Source organism: Ailuropoda melanoleuca, chromosome 3, assembly GCF_002007445.2.
Source record: "Ailuropoda melanoleuca isolate Jingjing chromosome 3, ASM200744v2, whole genome shotgun sequence".
Taxonomy (NCBI): domain Eukaryota; kingdom Metazoa; phylum Chordata; class Mammalia; order Carnivora; family Ursidae; genus Ailuropoda; species Ailuropoda melanoleuca.
The window spans coordinates 45,419,563-45,439,976 of NC_048220.1; the positions used below are offsets into that span (position 1 = coordinate 45,419,563).

A 20,414-nucleotide genomic window follows, 5' to 3' on the forward strand; every position below is an offset into this window, starting at 1 on the left:
GGAATGACATCTTCAAAGAATAAATGCAACAAAAACATCCAAAAATTGGGGTCACAAGTTTATAGAAGTTGTAAATACATGTACATTTTATAATGAGTTTGTTTTATTTTGAGATGTCTCACTTGTAAATATTGCAACTTACAAAAAAATTTGTCTCAGTAATACAGTCAGTATAGCTTATTACACACTTTGCATCTTCTCCTGGCCAAATTTACTTCCTGATGTATATCACAATGTGTGCCATCAATCCTTTTCTCCAAAGCCAGGGCTTATAAACATGCTTCACATCAGAAGTCTGATTTCTGTATTCTCTAATACTGACTCAGAGATCTAGAGATACGGAAAGAAAAAAAAAAGCCATATTAAAGAGAGCATGATCCAGAAGCTTAGATTTAATTTTAAAATCTGTTAAGAAATAGTGGAACAAAAAAATCTGATTAATACATGCTTAAGCACAATTCTTTTCTCTAGTTGTGTCTGTCTAGACCAGCTGGCTTAGAGAGGGCTAAGGAGGACATGCCTGTTTGCCATGGGTAATCTGTGTGTTGGGTCATTTGCTTTGGATCCTCGACACTGCCCTGTGGAGATAGAAATGTCCACATCATGACCTCTGACCTTTTTACATGAGCCTGAACACTGTATACAAGTGTATCCCAGGATATGCCCTGCTTGGTGATATCGGGATGTCTGTCCACCTAGGTCAGACTTGCTACCTCCAGAAAACTCTCACAATCTGGTGTGAAGCTTGATGACTTGATCTTCCTTCTGTATCTGAACATTAGATTATAGGCACAAAGGTCTGGCGCCCCCAGGATCCTGTCCATGTCGTGGGCATGGCTCTGTAGTTACCAGGCTCACTGATTGATGCCCAGGACCAGAATGCCGAGATACTGATGTACATGGATAAATACAGTCATTATCGAGCTTAGGCCCCTCACAGTTCTTTCCCTCTGTCTTATAGACACTTGCACAAAATGACTGCAAGCACAGGTTCTGAAGGCAAACTGCCTGGATTTGGGTTCCAATTCAACCACGTACTACTTGTGTGATCTTGTCAGACAAGCCTCTAGACTTCTTAGTTCTTCAGTTTTCACATCTGCTAGATAGGGATATAAATAAGTCCAACCTCAGGATTGTATGAAAATTAAACCGTTTCTTGGCGTGTATGAAACAGTTGTCAAAGTTAGCAGTTATTATTACTGCTGTTTTTGTTATTCACGCTTGGGCATACCTCTCCGCGAAGCTAGCCAGGGTTGCCTGGGGAGTACGGTAGGTAGGTGGTTGAAATGATGAATGGCACTGGGCAAAGGTGGACCGATGCACGTGGTGTTGACAGTCAGTCTGAAACAGTGAAGTCTGTTAGGTGGGGTCCCTTATATGTCCCTCCACCTTGACATTGCCACTTTGAAGCTCTGGGTCAGTGCTTGTGTTGACACTGAACTTGTGGTTCTGCAGCTTTTGTTTCTCTGTGTTTCTAAAAGCCAGCCCATAAACCTTAGTGTTGCAACATTTTCTCTGTAACTGTTAATATTTCCATTTACTATCAAGTCTTGCTGCCTTAGAACTGTCCTCTTTACCTCTTACATAATTCATTGTATTGCCCTTAGAAGTTAATTCTGTGGGTAATCTTATGCTTCTTGTTCTAAGATCCTTGAGGGAAAGCCTCGTTATCACATTATGAGTATTAAAACATATATGCATGAAAGAAGATATGCAAGAGAGAAAGTCCAAAATGTTTTATTTTGATGCCCATGTTTACCAAGCACTTGCTGTATGCCACATACTGTGATGATAATTTCTTTACATGCATTATCTCATTTAATTTCTTCACAGGTAGTTCATAGTCTTATCCCTATTCTACAGAATGGTGAATTGAGGCTTAAGAGGGTTGGAATTGGAAAACCCATCTACCAAGGGCAAGTCCTTATGTTTCATAGCATTCCATGAAATCTAAAAAAGATCTAGCTCTCTCTCTATGGAATAGAAGTAGTAGTTAAATGTATCTCTATGTCTAATGCAGATTTCTGACTTTAACGGTACCCTGCCTATAAGAGCCATGTGACCTCCCTTCCTAGGCCCTGTTGACCACTTGGTGGTGCTGCCTTGGCAGACATCACATCGTCTTCCAGAGCTATAGTTCTATTGCTCAGCCCACAAATGACAAGAGCAAGGTGAATTTTCTACCCAGACTGAATGCTGGACAACTAACTTACCAGTCAGCATCTTCCGGTATCTCTGCAGCCCTCCTGTCTTTAGCAACAGAATTGATTCCTTGTGGCCAATTTTATCTTTGTAAAATGAGAGACCCACTAAGAAAACATCAGTGAATACAAATGAGAAAAAAAAAAAAAGACATTTGTCCAGTGTCCAGTTAATTAAAGGAAAATATGCTTTGACTTCCCCCCCCCCACCGGGGTTGGCTATTCTGCCCTCCTTAGAGGGCTCCGTCCTTCTCCTATGGGGAACAAACAGTAGGGGTGGAGTGTAAGTGCTTTAAGTATGGGATGAGCACACAACTAATGTTCATATCCATTTGGCAGTCTTCCTGGTGTTTCTCCATCTAGGAAACATTTTCTTCTACTCCTGCCCATTATCCCAGTTTTGACATTCATGTCATTAACAGAATGTCATTTTGCAAGATACTGAATTAGGCACAGCTAGCAACAAAACATACTGAACAGAAAGATCATGGCTTTTTGCCACATGACTTCTCCTCACAGAAAAGAACAAAGTGGAGCTCTGCTGTAGGCCTTACATGTGTGTGTTTGTGTTCTGACTGGAGGCACGTGGAATCAGGGACAGTTCACTTGTGGGCAGAGCGTTCTGCCAAATTGTGGCAAATGCAAAATGCTTTAGAGCTGGAGTGGTGTTGAATAGTCACACTGCTCATTCTGTGTTTGACATATGTTTCTGTTGAGTGTCATAAAAGGAGATCGGGTGTTTACAGAAGCAAACTGGCCTCCCTTTTGTGGGTCAGAACCGAGCACCCCAGCATTCCTCTGAACCAGAAAGAAGGAACAGAGCTTTTGATTTTTATGGGTAGTGTTTAGCTCTGTAGCTGAATCACCCTAACAGACTAAAATCTGGGTGTAGCAAGTTAAGCTGAGATTTAATTTCTGGATGGAGACGTCCAGAATGGGTAAAATAGTATTGTATACAACAGTTCAGCTGTTCTGTATATGTCCAAGTAAAATTTGGATGTAAGAAAATCTTACCATTGAGCTTTATAAAGGTGTGGAGCATTTCTTGAAAGCAATAAAAGTAGGAGACAGTAGCTACCGGAGAAAGAAGTTAACAGTAAAACTTTATTATGGTATTTCCAGAAAGGCAGATCAGAAGATTAGATTTAATGTGATGAGTTTACTCTGGTTTGATGCTGCCGCCACTTTCTAACACTTTTTAAAGATTTATTTCCTCACCACTGGCCAACTGAGAAAAGTTCACTGTTATTAAATTAAATTGATAAACAGTAATTTTTATAGTTGAACTTTAAACTTGGTTTTTTGCTCCTTAGGAAAAAATGTATCAAGTTGTAACTTTCATCCATATTGAGTACGAAACATGGGAACTTAAAAAAATATGTTCAAGTCACAAATTAGCCCGCCCCCCTTCTGCCATGGCGCACACACACGCGCGCGCGCACACACACACACACACACACACACACACACACACACACGAAGCAGAAGTTTAGGAAAACATTAGTTTGTATTTGTATTTTGTTTCTTTTTTAACTCCCCAATAGGTCTGTAGACTTACCTTTGGTCCCTTTCTGCAGCTGCCCTGAGAACAACCAAAGGCTTGGGTGTGGGTCTCAGAAGTATTGGACTCTGACCCTTGACCCAGGTATAGAACCAGGGCCACTACCCCCAGATGTCTCTCACTGCACTCTGATAGCCTAGCCATATACGTGGGCCCAGCCAGGTGATAGAAGCAGCTCTTCAGCTTTGCAGGATAGATGAGACCATAGTTTTGAATGACTCCATACAGTGTTTTGGCCACATCAGCCCTTGGAGCAGTTTCCCAAGATACAGCACACGCCTTTCAACTCTTAGATCAAAATTAATTACCTTACCTTCCCAGCATTCTCTTCACACCCTCATCCCAAGTAGGAACAGTCTTTACTTTGTGTCTTCCGAGTGAGGTTTGAGCTTTTGTGTCCTCCCTGAGGAATCATAAGTTCACAAGTCACCTGTGTCTCATGTTGACTCTTCCTAGCCCTCACCTGTCCTTATTCAGATAGACAGAAGTCTGAGAATTCCTGAGGGGCATATGGGCTAGGTACCTTCTAGATCTTGTTGCAGATAAATTGCACTAAAATTTTTTTCACAGGTTTTGAGACGCTCCCCACTTGAATTACTTTTTACTGCTAACATTTTTAGCAGTTCAGCTTACCCTGCTACTATAAATACCCTATCATTACCAACTCCTATTTGACTTTGAGCATCGTGTTAAGCCTCTTACAATTCCACTGATTATCCCATTTGTAATTTTATTCAAAACAATGTGTATGTAGGTTTTTCCAGTAAGATGTGTCATACTCTACATTCGGCCCCACAATCCTGTCAGTTTTTTTGTGTTTTCTCAGTTGTACATGGCCTTGACCAGTGTAGTAGTATTAGACTATATTACGTCATCTTGGATCAATTGAATCTTATAAGGGACACTGTATCCTCCAAGTTAACTTATAAGCTTCTTAAAGAGTGGAATCATCTTCAGTAAAGATTCGGTAAATATTTAATTTAGTTAATAATTTAAAAATATTTACCAAATCTTTACTGAAATCATTTTTATTTTCTGTATATTTCCGGGTGCCCAAAGAGATTTGGAACTTATACCCCCTCCTAGATTATAACCTCCACGTAGAATCCCCAGTTATGTTTACTGAATGAATGAGTGACTCCAGAATGGGTGCAGGGCTTGCCAGGATCACTCTGGAACAGTGTGGTGAATGTCAGCCACCCGTCAGCCATGTGGCCACCATATGACATTAGAGTTCACCATGTCAGCCATGTAGAAATAGCTGCGTTGGTATGTCTTGTTTTGAGATAGCCACAAAATGGACTAAAAAGAAAAAGCATTTAAAACTGTTTTATGTCAGGCACACATCTCTGAGAGGAAGGGATTATTTAGAGAAAACCTATGAAATGGAAGGACAGTCTGCCATGCATGGTATATACTATCAAAGTCTGGTGCTTGCTATTTATGCAACTAGGTTTCAAAGCTGATTGGGATTCTGTGTCACACTTCAAACAGCAACAAATTTTGTTTTATACCTGTCTTCCAGATTCTGCCTTAGAAGGCAGTTATCTGTGAATTATTCTTATCTCATTTATACTTTAAACACTTGGAGAATGTTTTCTTCATGTTCTTATCTCTCATAGTACTTTGTACATAGGAAAAGACATTCCATTGATATCTGTTACACTGAGTGGTGTCTCGCTCATATCTGTGTGTTCAGCTCTCCCTCTCTTCCTCTGTGAAGACAGAAAATTGGGCCAGACTTCAGTACGCGTTATCTTAAGGGATTAGATATATTTCCGAGAAGTACTGTATACAGTAATGTGTATTTTTTCCTATTGATATTCCTCAGAATTTTTGAAAGCTGGGGAGACCTGTGCCTTCCTCTAGGTATGTAATTAGCCTAATTTTTTTGCTCATAGGTGAAAACAGTGTGAACAGCCATTCATTTCCATTATAATTAATGCCTTTAAAAAGGAATTTTTCCACTAATGGAAAAGTTAAGTTCGAGTATCAAGCCGATAATATCAATAAAAAGTATTCATAATTACACACCCTGAATAACTGTGAACTAGGTCATTACGTTGGTGCAAATGTGCCGAGGTGGATAGCGCTCGGGCTTGGCCGACACCACACTATGAGTGCTTGCTATTCCTCCATTTGGTTGGTGCTGTATAAGAGAGCATGGGCTGGCATAATGCTTGCACTGAATTTGAGAGCCATTTTTTTAATAAAAGTTAGTGTTTTAAAGAAAATATTGTAAAGTACAATCACGGGAGTTGATGAGCACATCAGCTTAACTTCCGAACTGGCCTCCGGACTTCCTCCTTTGGTTATTTTAATCTAATAGCCTGAACCCTCCTCTTTAGACAAAAGTCAGATTATGTTGAAAACCTTCCAACAGCTTTCCTTTTCACCCGGGCTAGAAACTGATCTCCATGCTGTGGTCTCGCAGCTACTACAGATCTGCCCCTGCCCTCTCTCCACTGCCTGTTTGGCTGCTTGATGCTGGCTCATTCTGCTCCTGTCTCAGGGCCTTTGCTTCTCTTTGTGAATGCTGGTTGCCTCATCCTTCTGGTCTCATTCACTCCTCCCCTCTCCTGAGAGGCCTTTCCTGACCACCTCTGTGTGACTGCGATGTCCCCCATTGGCACTCCCCACTCCCCGTCCTACTTCTGCATTCTTTCCCTTCATCACCATCTCTCCCACTATAAATGTCCTCACTGTCTCCCATAGTATAGTAGAAATTGACTCATTGGTTGTGTTTACTGTCTGCTTCTTTCTCCAGAAAGTAAGCCCCTGGAGGGCAGCAGGGATTTTTACTGGTTAGAGTATACCTAGCATATGTTACAAAAGTAATTTGCACAGCCAAGGAAACAGTCAAAAAAACTAAGAGACAGCCCTCGGAATGGGAGAATATATTTGCAAAGGACACCACAGATAAAGGACTTATCCAAGATCTACAAAGAACTTCTCAAACTCAACACACGAGAAACAAATAAACAAATCATAAAATGGGCAGAAGATATGAACAGACACTTTTCCAATGAAGACATACAAATGGCTAACAGACACATGAAAAAATGTTCAAAATCATTAGCCATCAGGGAAATTCAAATCAAAACCACACTGAGATACCACCTTACGCCAGTTAGAATGGCAAAGATAGACAAGGCAAGAAACAACAATTGTTGGAGAGGATGTGGAGAAAGGGGATCCCTCCTACATTGTTGGTGGGAATGCAAGTTGGTACAGCCACTCTGGAAAACAGTGTGGAGGTCCCTTAAAAAGTTAAAAATTGAACTACCCTATGACCCAGCCATTGCACTACTGGGTGTTTACCCCAAAGATACAGACGTAGTAAAGAGAAGGGCCATATGCACCCCAATGTTCATAGCTGCATTGTCCACAATAGCCAAATCATGGAAGGAGCCGAGATGCCCTTCAACAGATGACTGGATTAAGAAGCTGTGGTCCATATATACAATGGAATATTACTCAGCTATCAGAAAGAACGAATTCTCAACATTTGCTGCAACATGGACGGCACTGGAGGAGATAATGCTAAGTGAAATAAGTCAAGCAGAGAAAGACAATTATCATATGATTTCTCTCATCTATGGAACATAAGAACTAGGAGGATCGGTAGGGGAAGAAAGGGATAAAGAAAAGGGGGGTAATCAGAAGGGGGAATGAAACATGAGAGACTATGGACTATGAGAAACAAACTGAAGACTTCAGAGGGGAGGGGGTGGGGGAATGGGATAGACTGGTGATGGGTAGTAAGGAGGGCACGTATTGCATGGTGCACTGGGTGTTATACGCAACTAATGAAGCATCAAACTTTTACATCGGAATCTGGGGATGTACTGTATGGTGATTAACATAATATAATAAAATAAAATTTAAAAAAAAAACCCTCTAAAAAAAAAAAAAGTAATTTGTTGAATGAATTACTGAAAGCCTTTGTGGAGCCCAGATTTCATGGACCGGAAGTTGGAAGCCGGCGTGCTTGGCTTCACAAGAAAGGATGTCACAGAGATAGAAATACCAATGCCTGGTTCTCTGCTGCTTTCTGAACTGTTCAGAAAAAGGGGGAGATCTGTAGGCTTGAAGAAGCCCGGATAAAGGGAGATTGATTTACCTCAGAAAGACGAAAAGTTACTTCTGGGAGAAGACAATAATAGTATGAAGGCAGAAGTGGAGATGGGAACAGAGCAGCCTCTGAAGGAGTAAGCAGGATTTGGGGGAAGGTGTCCATAGATTTTAAGGAAGATTTGCTTTACGTTGCTTAGTATAACTTTTCTTTTAAAATACAGCCTCAAAGATACTTCCTAAGGCTTTTGCACTCTGATTTGCAAACATACAGAAGTGATCTTTTATGTTGCTGGAAAGGAAAAAGAAATGTCCATGATATATATAATTTTAGTGCATTTTAAGAATTCTAAAATTTGCTTCAAGTGAATAATCTAAAAAAGGAATGCATTAGACCCATATATTTATGTTGCCATGGTTAAATCTCAAAAATACATGTTGAGTGAAAAAAGTAAGTTGCAGAATACCTATAATTTATAGTGTGTGCCAAAATGTACTTTATGCAAAAGTCAAAACGCACCACTGTCCAGAAATATAAAATGTCCATATGTTAAAGATTTTGTTATTAATTAATGAGGGTAGCATAACATATTTAAAAAGATTAAAAGATTGTGAAAACCCCATGTATATAAACATATACGTATGTGCGTGTATATGTGTGTGTATATATATGTATATATAATTTTTTAAATCAGGAATGATGACATGAATTTGCCAGTAGGTGCAGAACTGGTTAATATCTTGTAGGACAATGCTATTAAGTGTTTGGGATCATCTCTCCACAGAGATAATGAGTTGTGTCTTTACCATACAAAATTCATTTTCATTTTGTGAACAAGAATCCCTGCCTTACTACCAGTTTTCTACAATTTAACTTCTACCCCTACAGAGTTTTACAACAGCCTAGTCAGTAGAAAGACCATGGAAGTTGTCCACCCTTAGAAAATCAGGTAATCCCCTGGGGGAGTCCACGGTATCAAGCGTAACGAGCCACTGAAAGGCAAGCCATTCATCTCTTCTGCACAATCCCACATCTTTGTCATTTCTTCCTGGTATGAGAAACCACTCGTGAAGCTGTAACACGTACACAGGTGTTGTTCATTAGCTGCACGTATGTAGTGCTCAAGTTCCAAAAAAGGATGAGAAAGCTGTAAGCCACAATTGTTAGTAGTTGTCTGGTTGGGGAGTGGGAAATGTTGATGGTTTGCATGTCAGAGGGTACACGTGCCCCTCTCTCTGCTATATGATTGGGAACAATAGGACAAAATGATACAGTTGTTCCTCCCAAGTGATGGGAATTATTATTTTTCTGGGTTTTTTTGTCTATTTTTTTTAAATGTCTGAGACAAAAGAAAAATAAATGTACGGCTCTGTTTCTCCCTTGGTGTAGCGCGTTCATTGTCCAGAGAGGGAAGCTGAAGCCTGCCTGGTTTATAACACGTAGTCCGCAAAACCACAGGAGCCACACCGTTGCGCTCCCAGTCATGCCCGCTTTCCTCCCCAGAGCTTTCCTCTTCCATGAGGAAATATTCAAATGTTCTGATTCTGTTAAGGTATTCAGAATACACATGTTCACATCCAGTAAAGCTGTGGTCTTTAATTGGTCTACTGTGCACATTTATCCAATTTTTCATCAAGAGGAACTAATAAACGATAGCCTAGCATCTGAATTCCTGGGGCCCTTCCTGTGCAGTCCACTCGCTGTGTGATCACTGCCCCTCATTCATACGCCCTACTGAGCTTTGGCCTTTCGGATCTGCTGTGAATGCCTGTTCGGGTTTCCCCTCTGCCTTGCGTCTTGCTATGGTCAGACATGATGAGTATTCATGTCTCAAAATGAATGTAATTTAAAATGAAGCTGAATCTCAGCTCCTCAGAACAGTTGCAAAAGGCCATGGTCTGGTGGGCCTTCCAGCTTTTACAGACCTAGTCAGGAATAATTAACAGGTTCTTTAGCCAGAAGAGATGTGACAGATTCAGATGTGAAAGGTTTACAGGTCCCGCCAAGCCCTTCATTGGAACCCTCAGCATAAAGGACAACCTGCGCAGATAAAGAATGTTGTTGCTTTGGACCCAAAATGTGTACACCACATTCCCCTCCTCTCCTTCAGTGTGGTAGCCCCCATACCTCTCTTCCCTCACACTTTTGAGTCAGGCCTGACTTAGATGGTAAAATGCAGGATCTGTCTCTGGATGCCTGGGTGGCTCAGTCAGTTAAGCGTCTGTCTTCAGCTCAGGGCATCAAACCCGGTGTTGGGCTCCCCACTCGGGGGCGGGGGGGGGGGTCTGCTTCTCTTTCTCACTCTCCCTCTGCGTGCTCTCTCTCTCTCTCAAATAAATAAAATCTTTGAAAAAAATAAAATGCAGGATCTGTCTCTTTATCTTCCTGGCAGATGGAAGGTACTGTTGGTGTTGATTAGGAAATGAACCAGTTCCTTGTAGAATGCTCTGTGAACTCAGACCAGGAGGGGTGCCGTGTGCAATCCTCACTGCATCTGCTAGGCAGACAAAGCACTTTCCTGTGCTGGCCTTGTGTCACTCTACAGCATATCCCCTCCCCCCATCCCTGATGTTCCTCTAGGGCATTCTGTCTCTGCCTGTCTTGCCTCCCAGCCCCTAGGGGCTAGCCAGCCCCACTCCGAAGTTCTGTCCTTGCCTTTCCACTTTCCATTCTTCTCAGATCCCATGTCTGAGGTCAGCAGTGTTTGTTTCACCGTGCAAGCACTGTGTGTCTGTGTGTAGTTCATCCATGGGTGGAGGAACCTAAGGAATGTGGTAAAGAGAAATCCTTTCTTGGCATCATCAGAGTCGGTCCTGGTCCGCTGTTGGCCTTTGCCTTGCCTTTGTCTCAGGTTGTCTGTGGCTGCTTCTTGGGCTCAATCCAAATTTTGCGCATAAAGAGTCCATGCCATCGTGTCACTTTCCACACTGATAGAACAAACTGCACATGTGATCCAGAGGCCAAGTGCCTCCATGTGTTGCTTCAAGTGGAGAACTAAAGGGCGGAGGTGCCCCGTGGGGAGTGGATATTCCTGTGTTTGGCTTCCAGATCCAAGCAGAGGCAGGGGGAATGGCTTCCATTCCTTTGTGAAGAGTGGAGTGGAGAGAATGCACTCGGGGATGCATGGCTGAAACTTGAGTGTATAACTGTTCTCCAGTTTTACTTTTGCAATCGTACACCTTTGTTCTGAAGGCTGAACATGGAAGACGATTCTACAAGCTCAAATGTTTAGACGAGGATAAATTTTAAGCAAGTTGAGATTTCTGCTGCAGAAGTGGTATTTCTGTTTTACCTGTTAGGACAACCCCTGTTTTTTCCTGGGATGACTCTGCTTGAGAAAAAGCAAGCAAGGCTGAATCGACTTAGTCATGCTGGGGATAGGGAACAAACCTTGATTTTGTTCAAGTGGCAGTGTATCTCCTCTTTGTTCATTTTATGGATTAAATGAGTATGGCGCAATCACCACCAGTTGGGGACCCCTTTTTGTCCTTGGATGCCATGAGCTTCTCCCTACATCTGCAGGAAAGAGTGTGATAACCTGGATGAATAAATGATGACCCCAGAAGTCAGCTCAGCATTTTGTACCAGTGTCATCAATGTGGGCAGTGCTACATACTGTGGCAGTGTAGGTAGTAAACACTCATAGGTCCTACCAACTAGAAATTGTTTTACTATAGGTTAAAATCAGATTTTATTTTATTTTTTATTCATTTTTTTAAGTAGGTTCCATGCCCAGCATGGAGCTCAGTGTTGTGCTTGAACTCACAATCCTGAGATCAAGACCTGTGTGGAGATCAAGAGTCCAACACAACTGACTGAGCCACCCAGGTGCCCCTAAAATCAGATTTTAATTCATTCATTGGGAACCAGGTACCTAGAGCAATAAAATGAGGTGACTGTCAGATATTGGAAGCAAGCTATATTGAGATTGGTTGACTGCTAGTCTTCCCCACCTGTGGAAAGTTGTCTACAGAATATCTCAGCAGGACCCCAGGATTTTAAAAGCGTGTGTGTGTGTGTGTGTGTGTGTGTGTGTGTGGATATATATATATAAATATATATATATATATATATATCAAGAATTAGGTATTTGGGGGTTAAATACAGTATAAAATTCCTCTTTACCCTTAAGAATGTTAGCAATAAATTAATTTGTTTGCAAGGCCAAGACCCTACTTCACAAGTATAGAGATTTGTTTTGTGTATTGTATAAGGAATCTGTCTTGGCCTGTATTTTATAAAGTCTGGTTTTGTATTTCATGTTTAAAAGCTTCCTGTTTCATTGTTGAGAGATTCATGAAAGTTCAAGTCTATTGTAATTTTAATACTGTCTCTGTGTTCATGCTCCAGATCCTTAGAGGGGTTAGAGAAGAGCCTTTCAGCTTTTGATTGGTCATAGCATTTGTCAATAAGATAAGCCTCTGATTATTTAAGGTTTTGTATAGAATATTCCCTGTACCTTGTTTTTAACTTTTTTCTTGCTTCTATATTCATAGATGAAGAATCCTTTTTTCTTTTGCTCTAAATTGCATTCATAATCATTGGTTTGTAAAGATTACAAGTCTTTATAGAGAGTAGGCAAACACAGAATGAATGTAATATAAACTTTTATCATATTTTTATACTTTGTACTTTTATATTTTTTACAGTAAGCAAACAAGATATTCTATTCCAGGTTTTATTTAGAGATTTCTTTGTGCGATTATTTTTTTTTTTTGAGTCACATTTTTAAAATCAGAACTTTCCTGCCTCTTCCTGGTAGACTTTAAATAACTGATGTAATTTTGAAAATTTGTTTTTCTTTGTTTTAAATCTAAATTGTTGTCTATTTATTTTGCCCATTGTAGTGTATTAGTCATTCTATATGTTTGTTAGGAAAATTCACTTTTTTAAGGTTTTCTTCAAGAAATACCATTTTCTAGATTTGAAGTTCTTGTATTTCATGGGTATCCCTATTTAAGATACTCATTAGGTTACTATTTCTGTTGATTTATGTTTCTTACTGAAAATTTTATTTACATATGTAAACCCTAATAATGGAATGTCAAGAGAAAATCTTCATAAGTGATTTATATCACAAACTAAATGTAAAAAATAATACAGATAGCCATTTTTCCAGCAGTTAACTTGTATTTCAGTTAATTTGCTTAAATTAAAAAATAATTTTGCTGAGATTTCCAGGGTATAAATCTGTCATTTGTAATTTCTTTTATTAGCATTAGCAAGTTGATATGTTTAATATTCCTGTATTGGAATGAAAGAAGACGTTAATTTGAATTAACACTAAATAAATTATAAAGTATCTTTAAAACAAACATACTGTCGATTTAATGATTATGAATTTTGAATTTAACAGGTCAAATATGGTTCTTGATAGATGAGTTGATAATATCACAATCCACCTTTATAATTAAGTATCAAGGGTCTGTTCTTAATCAGCAACCTCTTTAAGGCTGAGTAAACATGATCTTAATTACACTCACAGATAATGCTAAGGGATGTTGATTGTTCCAGTATGGAACATAAAATGATGCAGCCTGACCTTAAGAAATTATAAATATGGGAATGTTGACAAATGATAATAAGCAGCAAACCTTTAAGGGAGAGGATTGGTTCCCAAGTCAATATTGCTGAAAGAAATTGAGTTTGGTTTTGAAATGTATTATTTGAATATTGAGAGAGATTCCTTTCAAATATTCTGTGCAAACTCTCAAATACGTCCACGATACCTGATTTAGAAGTTAGGTGAAAACTTCTCTTTGAAGAGCCTGTTATAACAGGTATATTCTGAATTAAAGAAGACATTACAGTAGACCTTAAATGATGGAAGACATTACAATAAACTCCCAGGTGTAGGAGGACAGAATCACAGTGCCCTGAACCTTATTAAAGGTGAATTCCATGAGGTAACCTGCTGGGTTTTATTCCTCTTTTCCTCACTGCTTTACTGCTAGTAGAAAGCGCAGTGCCAGCCTGCACTGAAGGAAAAGGAAAGGAAAGGAAGATAATATTCACCTCATCATCAACCAGTTTCACGTTTATCTTATTCTTTGCTGCTTGTGAGAGTTACTTCCGAATCCAAATAGGCATTTTATAACTTGGTCCTGGCAGAAACAGGAAAAAGTTGTTGCCCTTTGCCCAAATGTAGCAGTGTGTTTCTGCTGAGTGGGTACCCAGGATAAAAACAGCAGATAGTGTGCCTCTGGCAAAAGGCTTTCGCTATTGGTTTAATACCAACTGGAATCTGTTTTTATGATTCCAATGTATTTACCTGAATGAGGAGTTTGAATGGAGTATACAAGATGAAAAATCAGGAGTGAAATACATCCTGGGCATTGGCTGTTCTATTGGCCAAAGGCACAAATAGGAAATTTGTCAAATAATTAGATTTTTAATTAGTGTATCATTGTAGGATGAATGTCATTGCGCTTCACTGCATGTAATTTTGTATGAGAAATTTCATGTCAACAGAGATGCTACCTGTGGTTTGCTGATTTGAATCCTTAATTTACCACTTGGGTGTATGGCGTGTCACCTATTTGCAGCAAGGAGTGGAAAGAAGGCATTTGATTATAACCTCACTGGTGGTGAGGAATACTGATGGTGTTATGCTATATGAATACATTATATTTTCTAGTATCTGCATGAGCAGATACGTTGCCAAAACTCTAGTACACGTGTATGTTGAACATACCCGGACATTACTGACGTTATATTTGCTTTTTAAAACTTTGATTTTGTTTTTCTTTTTCACAGTTGCCGAACAAGCAACCGGAAAAGCTTGATAGGCAATGGACAGTCACCAGCATTGCCTCGACCACACTCACCTCTCTCTGCTCATACAGGTAATTACTTATCCTTTCTTGAGTTGTGTTTTACTTCTTTTTGCTGGTTCTTAAAATAATCCCAGCATGTTGAAATTCAGGTGTTTCTTTCTAGCTTATCTTGGTTTTCCTTTTGTTTTATCAGTATGCTGTTCTTTCTGATAAGTTAGCCCAAACCTCATCCTCCTTTTCAGAGTGTTTGGATACTGAAATTGAGAATTTCTTTTTATGTGGAATCCTTTTTCAATTATTTCTTTCTCCATTTCGAAATTTGTGGATGATGCAAGACATGTTTCCACGTTGGAATTATCTTTGGGGAATGCAGATGTGTTCGTTCACATGAAGAGGATCCGTGTTAAGAACTCTGGGGGAGGAAAAATATCTTTTTCCCTACCCTTCTAAGTTCTCCACTGGGAACCTCCTTACCAAAGACAGATTAACAAGAGCAAACACATTTATTTAATAGAAGATTTTGGTGACACAGGAGCCTTCATAAGGAAATGAAGACCCAAAGACATGGTTAACCTGAGTGTATTAATGCTAGGTTTGATGAAGAGTGAAAAGTTGTGCAAGGACAGGACAGAAATGAGCTAACTCTAGTAAACTGGGGCAAATTGACCAAGGGCTGAACATTCACAGTCCTCTGTGTTCCTTGTTTTCAGAAATCAGGATGCTCCTTTCCTCCAGGTACAGGGAGCACACCTCTCACAGGAGGACTTGATGATGTGCTTTCGGTGCAGATCCGAAGAACCTTCCTTCACATGCCATTTCTCCTATTTATTTAGCTTAAAATATTGTTGGTCAGGATGCCATATTTTGAGGCCACGTGTCTTAACGTCCATCAGAACCATTCAGCATTTATTCTCCCTAAAGTTGAACTTAACCCATTACTTACATTCGCTATTACAGATAATGCTGCTATGAGCAGTCTAGAATGTGCCTTCTCTAGTGTGTGTGCAAGAGTTTATCTCAAGTTTTGCCTGACACTGGCAGATATAACTTATTTCTTACATCTATAATCATATTATACGGACAGTCAAGATTAAGATATGGGCCCTTGGCCTCAAGTACTAATTTTAAGGAAAGTATAGCCATATTAGAAAAACTGTGTAGTGAAGACTGCTTTGAATGTTGGGTTTTTTGTTTGTTTGTTTATTTGTTGGGTTTTGTTTTCTTTTCTTTCTCTCTTTTTCTCTTTCTTTCTTTCCCTCTCTCTTTCTTTTTTTTTCTTTCTCTCTCTCTCTCTTCCTTTCTTTCCTCCCTCCCTCCTTCCTTCCTTTTCTTTCTTTCTTTCCTTTCTTTCTCTCTTCTCTTCTCTTCTCTTCTCTTCTCTTCTCTTCTCTTCTCTTCTCTTCTCTTCTCTTCTCTTCTCTTCCTTTTTCTCATACCCATCATGGTGCAAGGAAAGTGTGGGAGAGTTTAAGTGAGCCACTTAGTCAAGATGCTGAAAGCCAGGCAAGACTTGGGCTGTCAGACACAGGGTGAGAGAAGGGGAATTACCAGCGTGGCTGGAGTGGGGTATGGATGTTTTGGTTGTAAGAGAATATGAAGGTGGAAAGACAAAGGAAAGTCATAGAGTATAAGGAATTTTGATTTTGGATGCCTTTCAAGGATTTTGAGGAGGATCTGTGTTTTGGGAAGCTGTCTTGAGGATTCTGAAGGATGTTGGGTGGAAAGGATGCATGAGTAAGCCCTCAGTCACTGTACTCTGGTAGAAACTCTCACCCTGATGGGCTTGTAGATGATACTCATTTCCCATTTAAACGTATGGCTGTGACTCTTCCCCAGAATGCAATCCTTTTGCTCAGAGGTTGCTTTCAAGTTGAGAGTGGGAGTTCCCTGTAACATGTTTGGGGAGAAGAAAGGAGAGAGAGAGGTAGTTGCCCTTTTGGAATGAAATTTTATTTTCCCTGTAGTAATAAATAAAAGATGGCAAAGCAAAAAAGGTAAAGCATGAATTGATCAAATTATGATACTAAAGCAAGACCACAGAAGTCCAGAAATCCCATTCCCAAGTAGAACTTGAGAAAAACTCTTACACATGTACACAAGAAGGTGTGTTCTAGACTGTTCATAGCCGTATTGTTTGTAATAGCTAAACATCTGAAGTCACCTAAGTAGCTCTTGATTGGAAAATGGGTAAATGAGTTGTGGCATAGTCATCGCAGAACACTGTGCACAAAGAAGATATTAGTACCACGTGTGTCCACATGGATGCAGCTTAGAGACTGTCGGACAGCAAAAGCCAAGTTGCAAAAGAAGATGGTTGAAACCATTCATGTGAGGTTAGCATGAGGCTGTAAAGAGTATGCTGTGTAGGGATACACACGTGTACTCTTAAATACATACATACATTTCTTCTAAGAGTCTAAAGGAAAACATGATCATTTTAAAGACCAATTTCATGGTAGTGGTTACCTCTGAGAAGGTGTGAGGCAGCTATCACTGGGGGAGGGGTGAGCAGTTGGTAATACTGGATTTGCACAGCTGCTGGGTGAGCACCCAGCTATTTCTATTATTGCCATTTATACCGTGGAGACTTGTATTACATGATCATCACAACAGCAAAAGGTGAGAGAGGGGCAAGCAAGGCCAAATACCCACGTGGGGGCTGGAATTCTAGCTTTTTTTTTTTTCTTTAAGAGTTGCAGTCTTTTATTTTTTTAGAGAGAGAGCACGTGCATGTGTGGGGCAGGGGTAGGGGCAGAGGGAGAGGGCGAGAGAGAGAGTCTCAATCACTACACTCCCAGCATGGAGCCCGATGTGGGGCTCGGTCTCACAACTCTGAGATCATGACCTGAGTTGAAATCAAGAGTTGGACACTTAAGCGACTGAGCCACCCAGACGTCCCTGGAACTGTATCTTTACATTCGTCCTGCACAGTGCCCAGCAGTATATACAAGTGCTGAGTGTATCATGAATTTTATTTCTTACGTATAATTCAGTAGTGATGAAAAACTTCAATCCTACTCCTCTCTGTAGTGTTCTGAAGTAATTGTGCCCTAGTTTATGTGCCTGTTGATGAGTCTTTTATTGCGGTGAATTTCTTCAGTGCTAATATTGAGAGTAGAGAAAATGTGGTGAAGACTTTAATGATCCTTTTAATTATTTTTCTTTTTCTCTCTGTAGACCTAGCTTGGATTCTTTGCTCTTCAAACATAATTTTAGTAGTCAGTCAGAGGAGTGGGCAGAGAGAAGCCTGTCTGTCAGGTTCAGATGGAATTTTCCCTTAGGTCCAAGAGCCAACAGGTTTTTATCCGCTTGGACCCTGTAGAACTCTGTCAGACTTTCTTTGTGAGAAATGTCATTTCTCGCAGTCTGTTAGTTTCCTATTTACGTGTAATAAGAGAAGGAAAACGTAAATTAAATAAAGACCAGTCCTCGTGTCTTGATGGTGGTGAGTGCCTGCCCGCTCATCTTGCCTCATCACCTCCCTCTCCCTTCCCATTGCTGTCTTCTGTGTCATGTGTCTGATACACAGAATGCCAACTGAGAATTCCTAGATGTCTTTATGAAACACAAGAGAAAGAAAAACTACCATCTTTCAGTGCATTCTGACCCAAAGATAAAGTTAGGCTTTTTTTTTTTTTTTTTTAGGTTAGGATTATGTGAATCAGGCCACTTATCACTGACAAATGAATTAATCCCCTGTCAAATGAATCCGTAGAGATGAGAACATGAATTTATTTGTGTAGATGTGTCAGTAGTGCTCTAAGAAAAAAAGAGAGCCTGGCATAGTGTTCTGGAGCTTATCTCTATAAATAAAATAGTGTTTTTTGGGAGCCAGGAATTCCTAAAAGAGCAGTGAATGGAGTCCCATTAGAAAAAGAAAGGTAGAAAATCACAGACTCCTAGTTCCAGGAAGATTCTAGCATGAAATTTAATCCAGAAGTGCCAAAGGAAAAGACTAGTGTATCTCCCCTAACCATGAAAATTTCTCTGTAGTAAATAAAATCAAAAGAAAACAAAGCGTGAGAAATATTTTTATGCCCTTAATTGGTAAACATCTGATTGCCTTAATACATACATTAAGAGCTTGTATAAATTGATAGGAAAATGGTGAATGCACCAGGACAAAAATGAGCAAAAGATGTAAATGGCACATCATAGAAAAAAGATTGAAATGGTCCCCCCAAAATATGAAATGATTCATTGCAATCATGAGAGAAACGTGAGCCATAATAGTTAGAGCATCATTCACCTAGCCTATTGTCAAAAATTTTATAAAATTGACAGAATCCAATGACAGCACGAGTGAAGAGAAGGAGACCCTTGCCATATATCATACGATATCCTTGTCGATGTAATTGGTGCAACCATTCTGGTTAGCAGTTTGCACTTGGTCAAAACTGCAACTGCGTTTACCCTTCGGCCAGTTCATCTCTAGGCAGTTACCTAGTGAGAGTCTCACAGAATAATGGAAAATAGGGGTGCCTGGGTGGCTCAGTCGTTAAGCATCTGCCTTCAGCTCAGGGCGTGATCCCAGCGTTTTGGGATCGAGCCCCGCGTCAGGCTCCTCTGCTATGAGCCTGCTTCTTCCTCTCCCACTCCCCCTGCTTGTGTTCCCTCTCGCTGGCTGTCTCTATCTCTGTCAAATAAATAAATAAAATCTTTAAAAAAAAAAAAAAAGAATAATGGAAAATAACAAGTCTAGCTACTTGTAAATAGCAAATGGAAAGTGAAGTTGTTACCACTTCATCATTTAACATGTCCTTCAGTAGGGGACTGGTTTCTTAGAAAATGATTCAGACACACAATCCAGGACTGCATGGTTGTTACGAAGAGTGAGATAGACTTTCATGTTCTGATATTAGATTGATGCCCAAGATAGACAGTTAAGTGAAAAATTACTATATAATACATTGTGTAATTGTGTGTGTGTGTTTTAGACTGCATATATGCATATAGGCACATCTGCATATCACGCATATTCATAGGGAATTTTTGGAAGGAGAAAGGAGAAACTTAGCACTGTTAATCTTTAGGGAATAGGAAGGTAGGGAAATTAGCATATAGTGGTTTTATAATAAAATAAGAGTCTAAAAAACCCAATAAAGAAAACAAAATGATATCCACCGTAGTCTTCTGTTGTTGTGTAATAAATTACCAAAAATTTAGGGGCTTAAAACAGCATTCATGTATTAATTTTATGCTTCTCTGGAGCAGAAGTCCAGGTACACTTGCCTTGCTTGAGCTCAGGGGGTTCTCAAGGTATCGTAAAGCCAAAATCAAAGAAAGATGGAAAATCACAAGTTCCTAGTTCCCGAGGAACCCTCACCTAGTGTTTCGGCTTAGAATATCATAAGTCCAAAATCAGACTGTCCGTTGGGCTGGGTTCTTATCTGGAGACGAGGAAAGAATCTCCTTCCAAGCTCATGCAGGTTGTGAACAGAGCCAGATCCCTGCGGGTGTAGGAATGAGATCCCTGTCTCATCTTGACCATAAGCTGGAGGCTGCTTTCATCCTCTGGAGGCTGCGGTCCTCCATCTGCAAGCCTCCAGTGACAAATCCAGTCATTCTCATATTTCAGATCTCTAAGTTTGCCTGCCATCAGCCAGAGCACATTTTTTCTTTGAAAAGGCTTATCTGATTGGGTAGTGACTCCAGGCTTTTTAAGTCCTAAGAGCGCCTGTTGCCCCCGTCCAAAACACGTACCTTTTGTGTCTTCAGAAGTTGTTTTTACTGGGAATTTGCAGGTGACTGTTGAGATTCATTTATAAGAATGTTTCTGGAAGGAGAGATGAAAAGGAGTC

At 40.0% G+C, this 20,414-nt stretch overlaps 1 protein-coding gene across 13 annotated transcripts in view; it reads left to right on the plus strand.

The window, feature by feature from the left end:
* Window positions 1-20,414, plus strand: part of MAST4 (microtubule associated serine/threonine kinase family member 4) — a 546,144-nt gene that overhangs the window by 415,415 nt on the left and 110,315 nt on the right. For all 13 annotated transcript variants that reach the window (XM_034656299.1, XM_034656301.1, XM_034656302.1 and 10 more), the window contains one exon: window positions 14,594-14,682. In XM_034656299.1, the coding sequence (XP_034512190.1) occupies window positions 14,594-14,682 (89 nt within the window). The remainder of the gene's footprint in view (window positions 1-14,593; window positions 14,683-20,414) is intronic.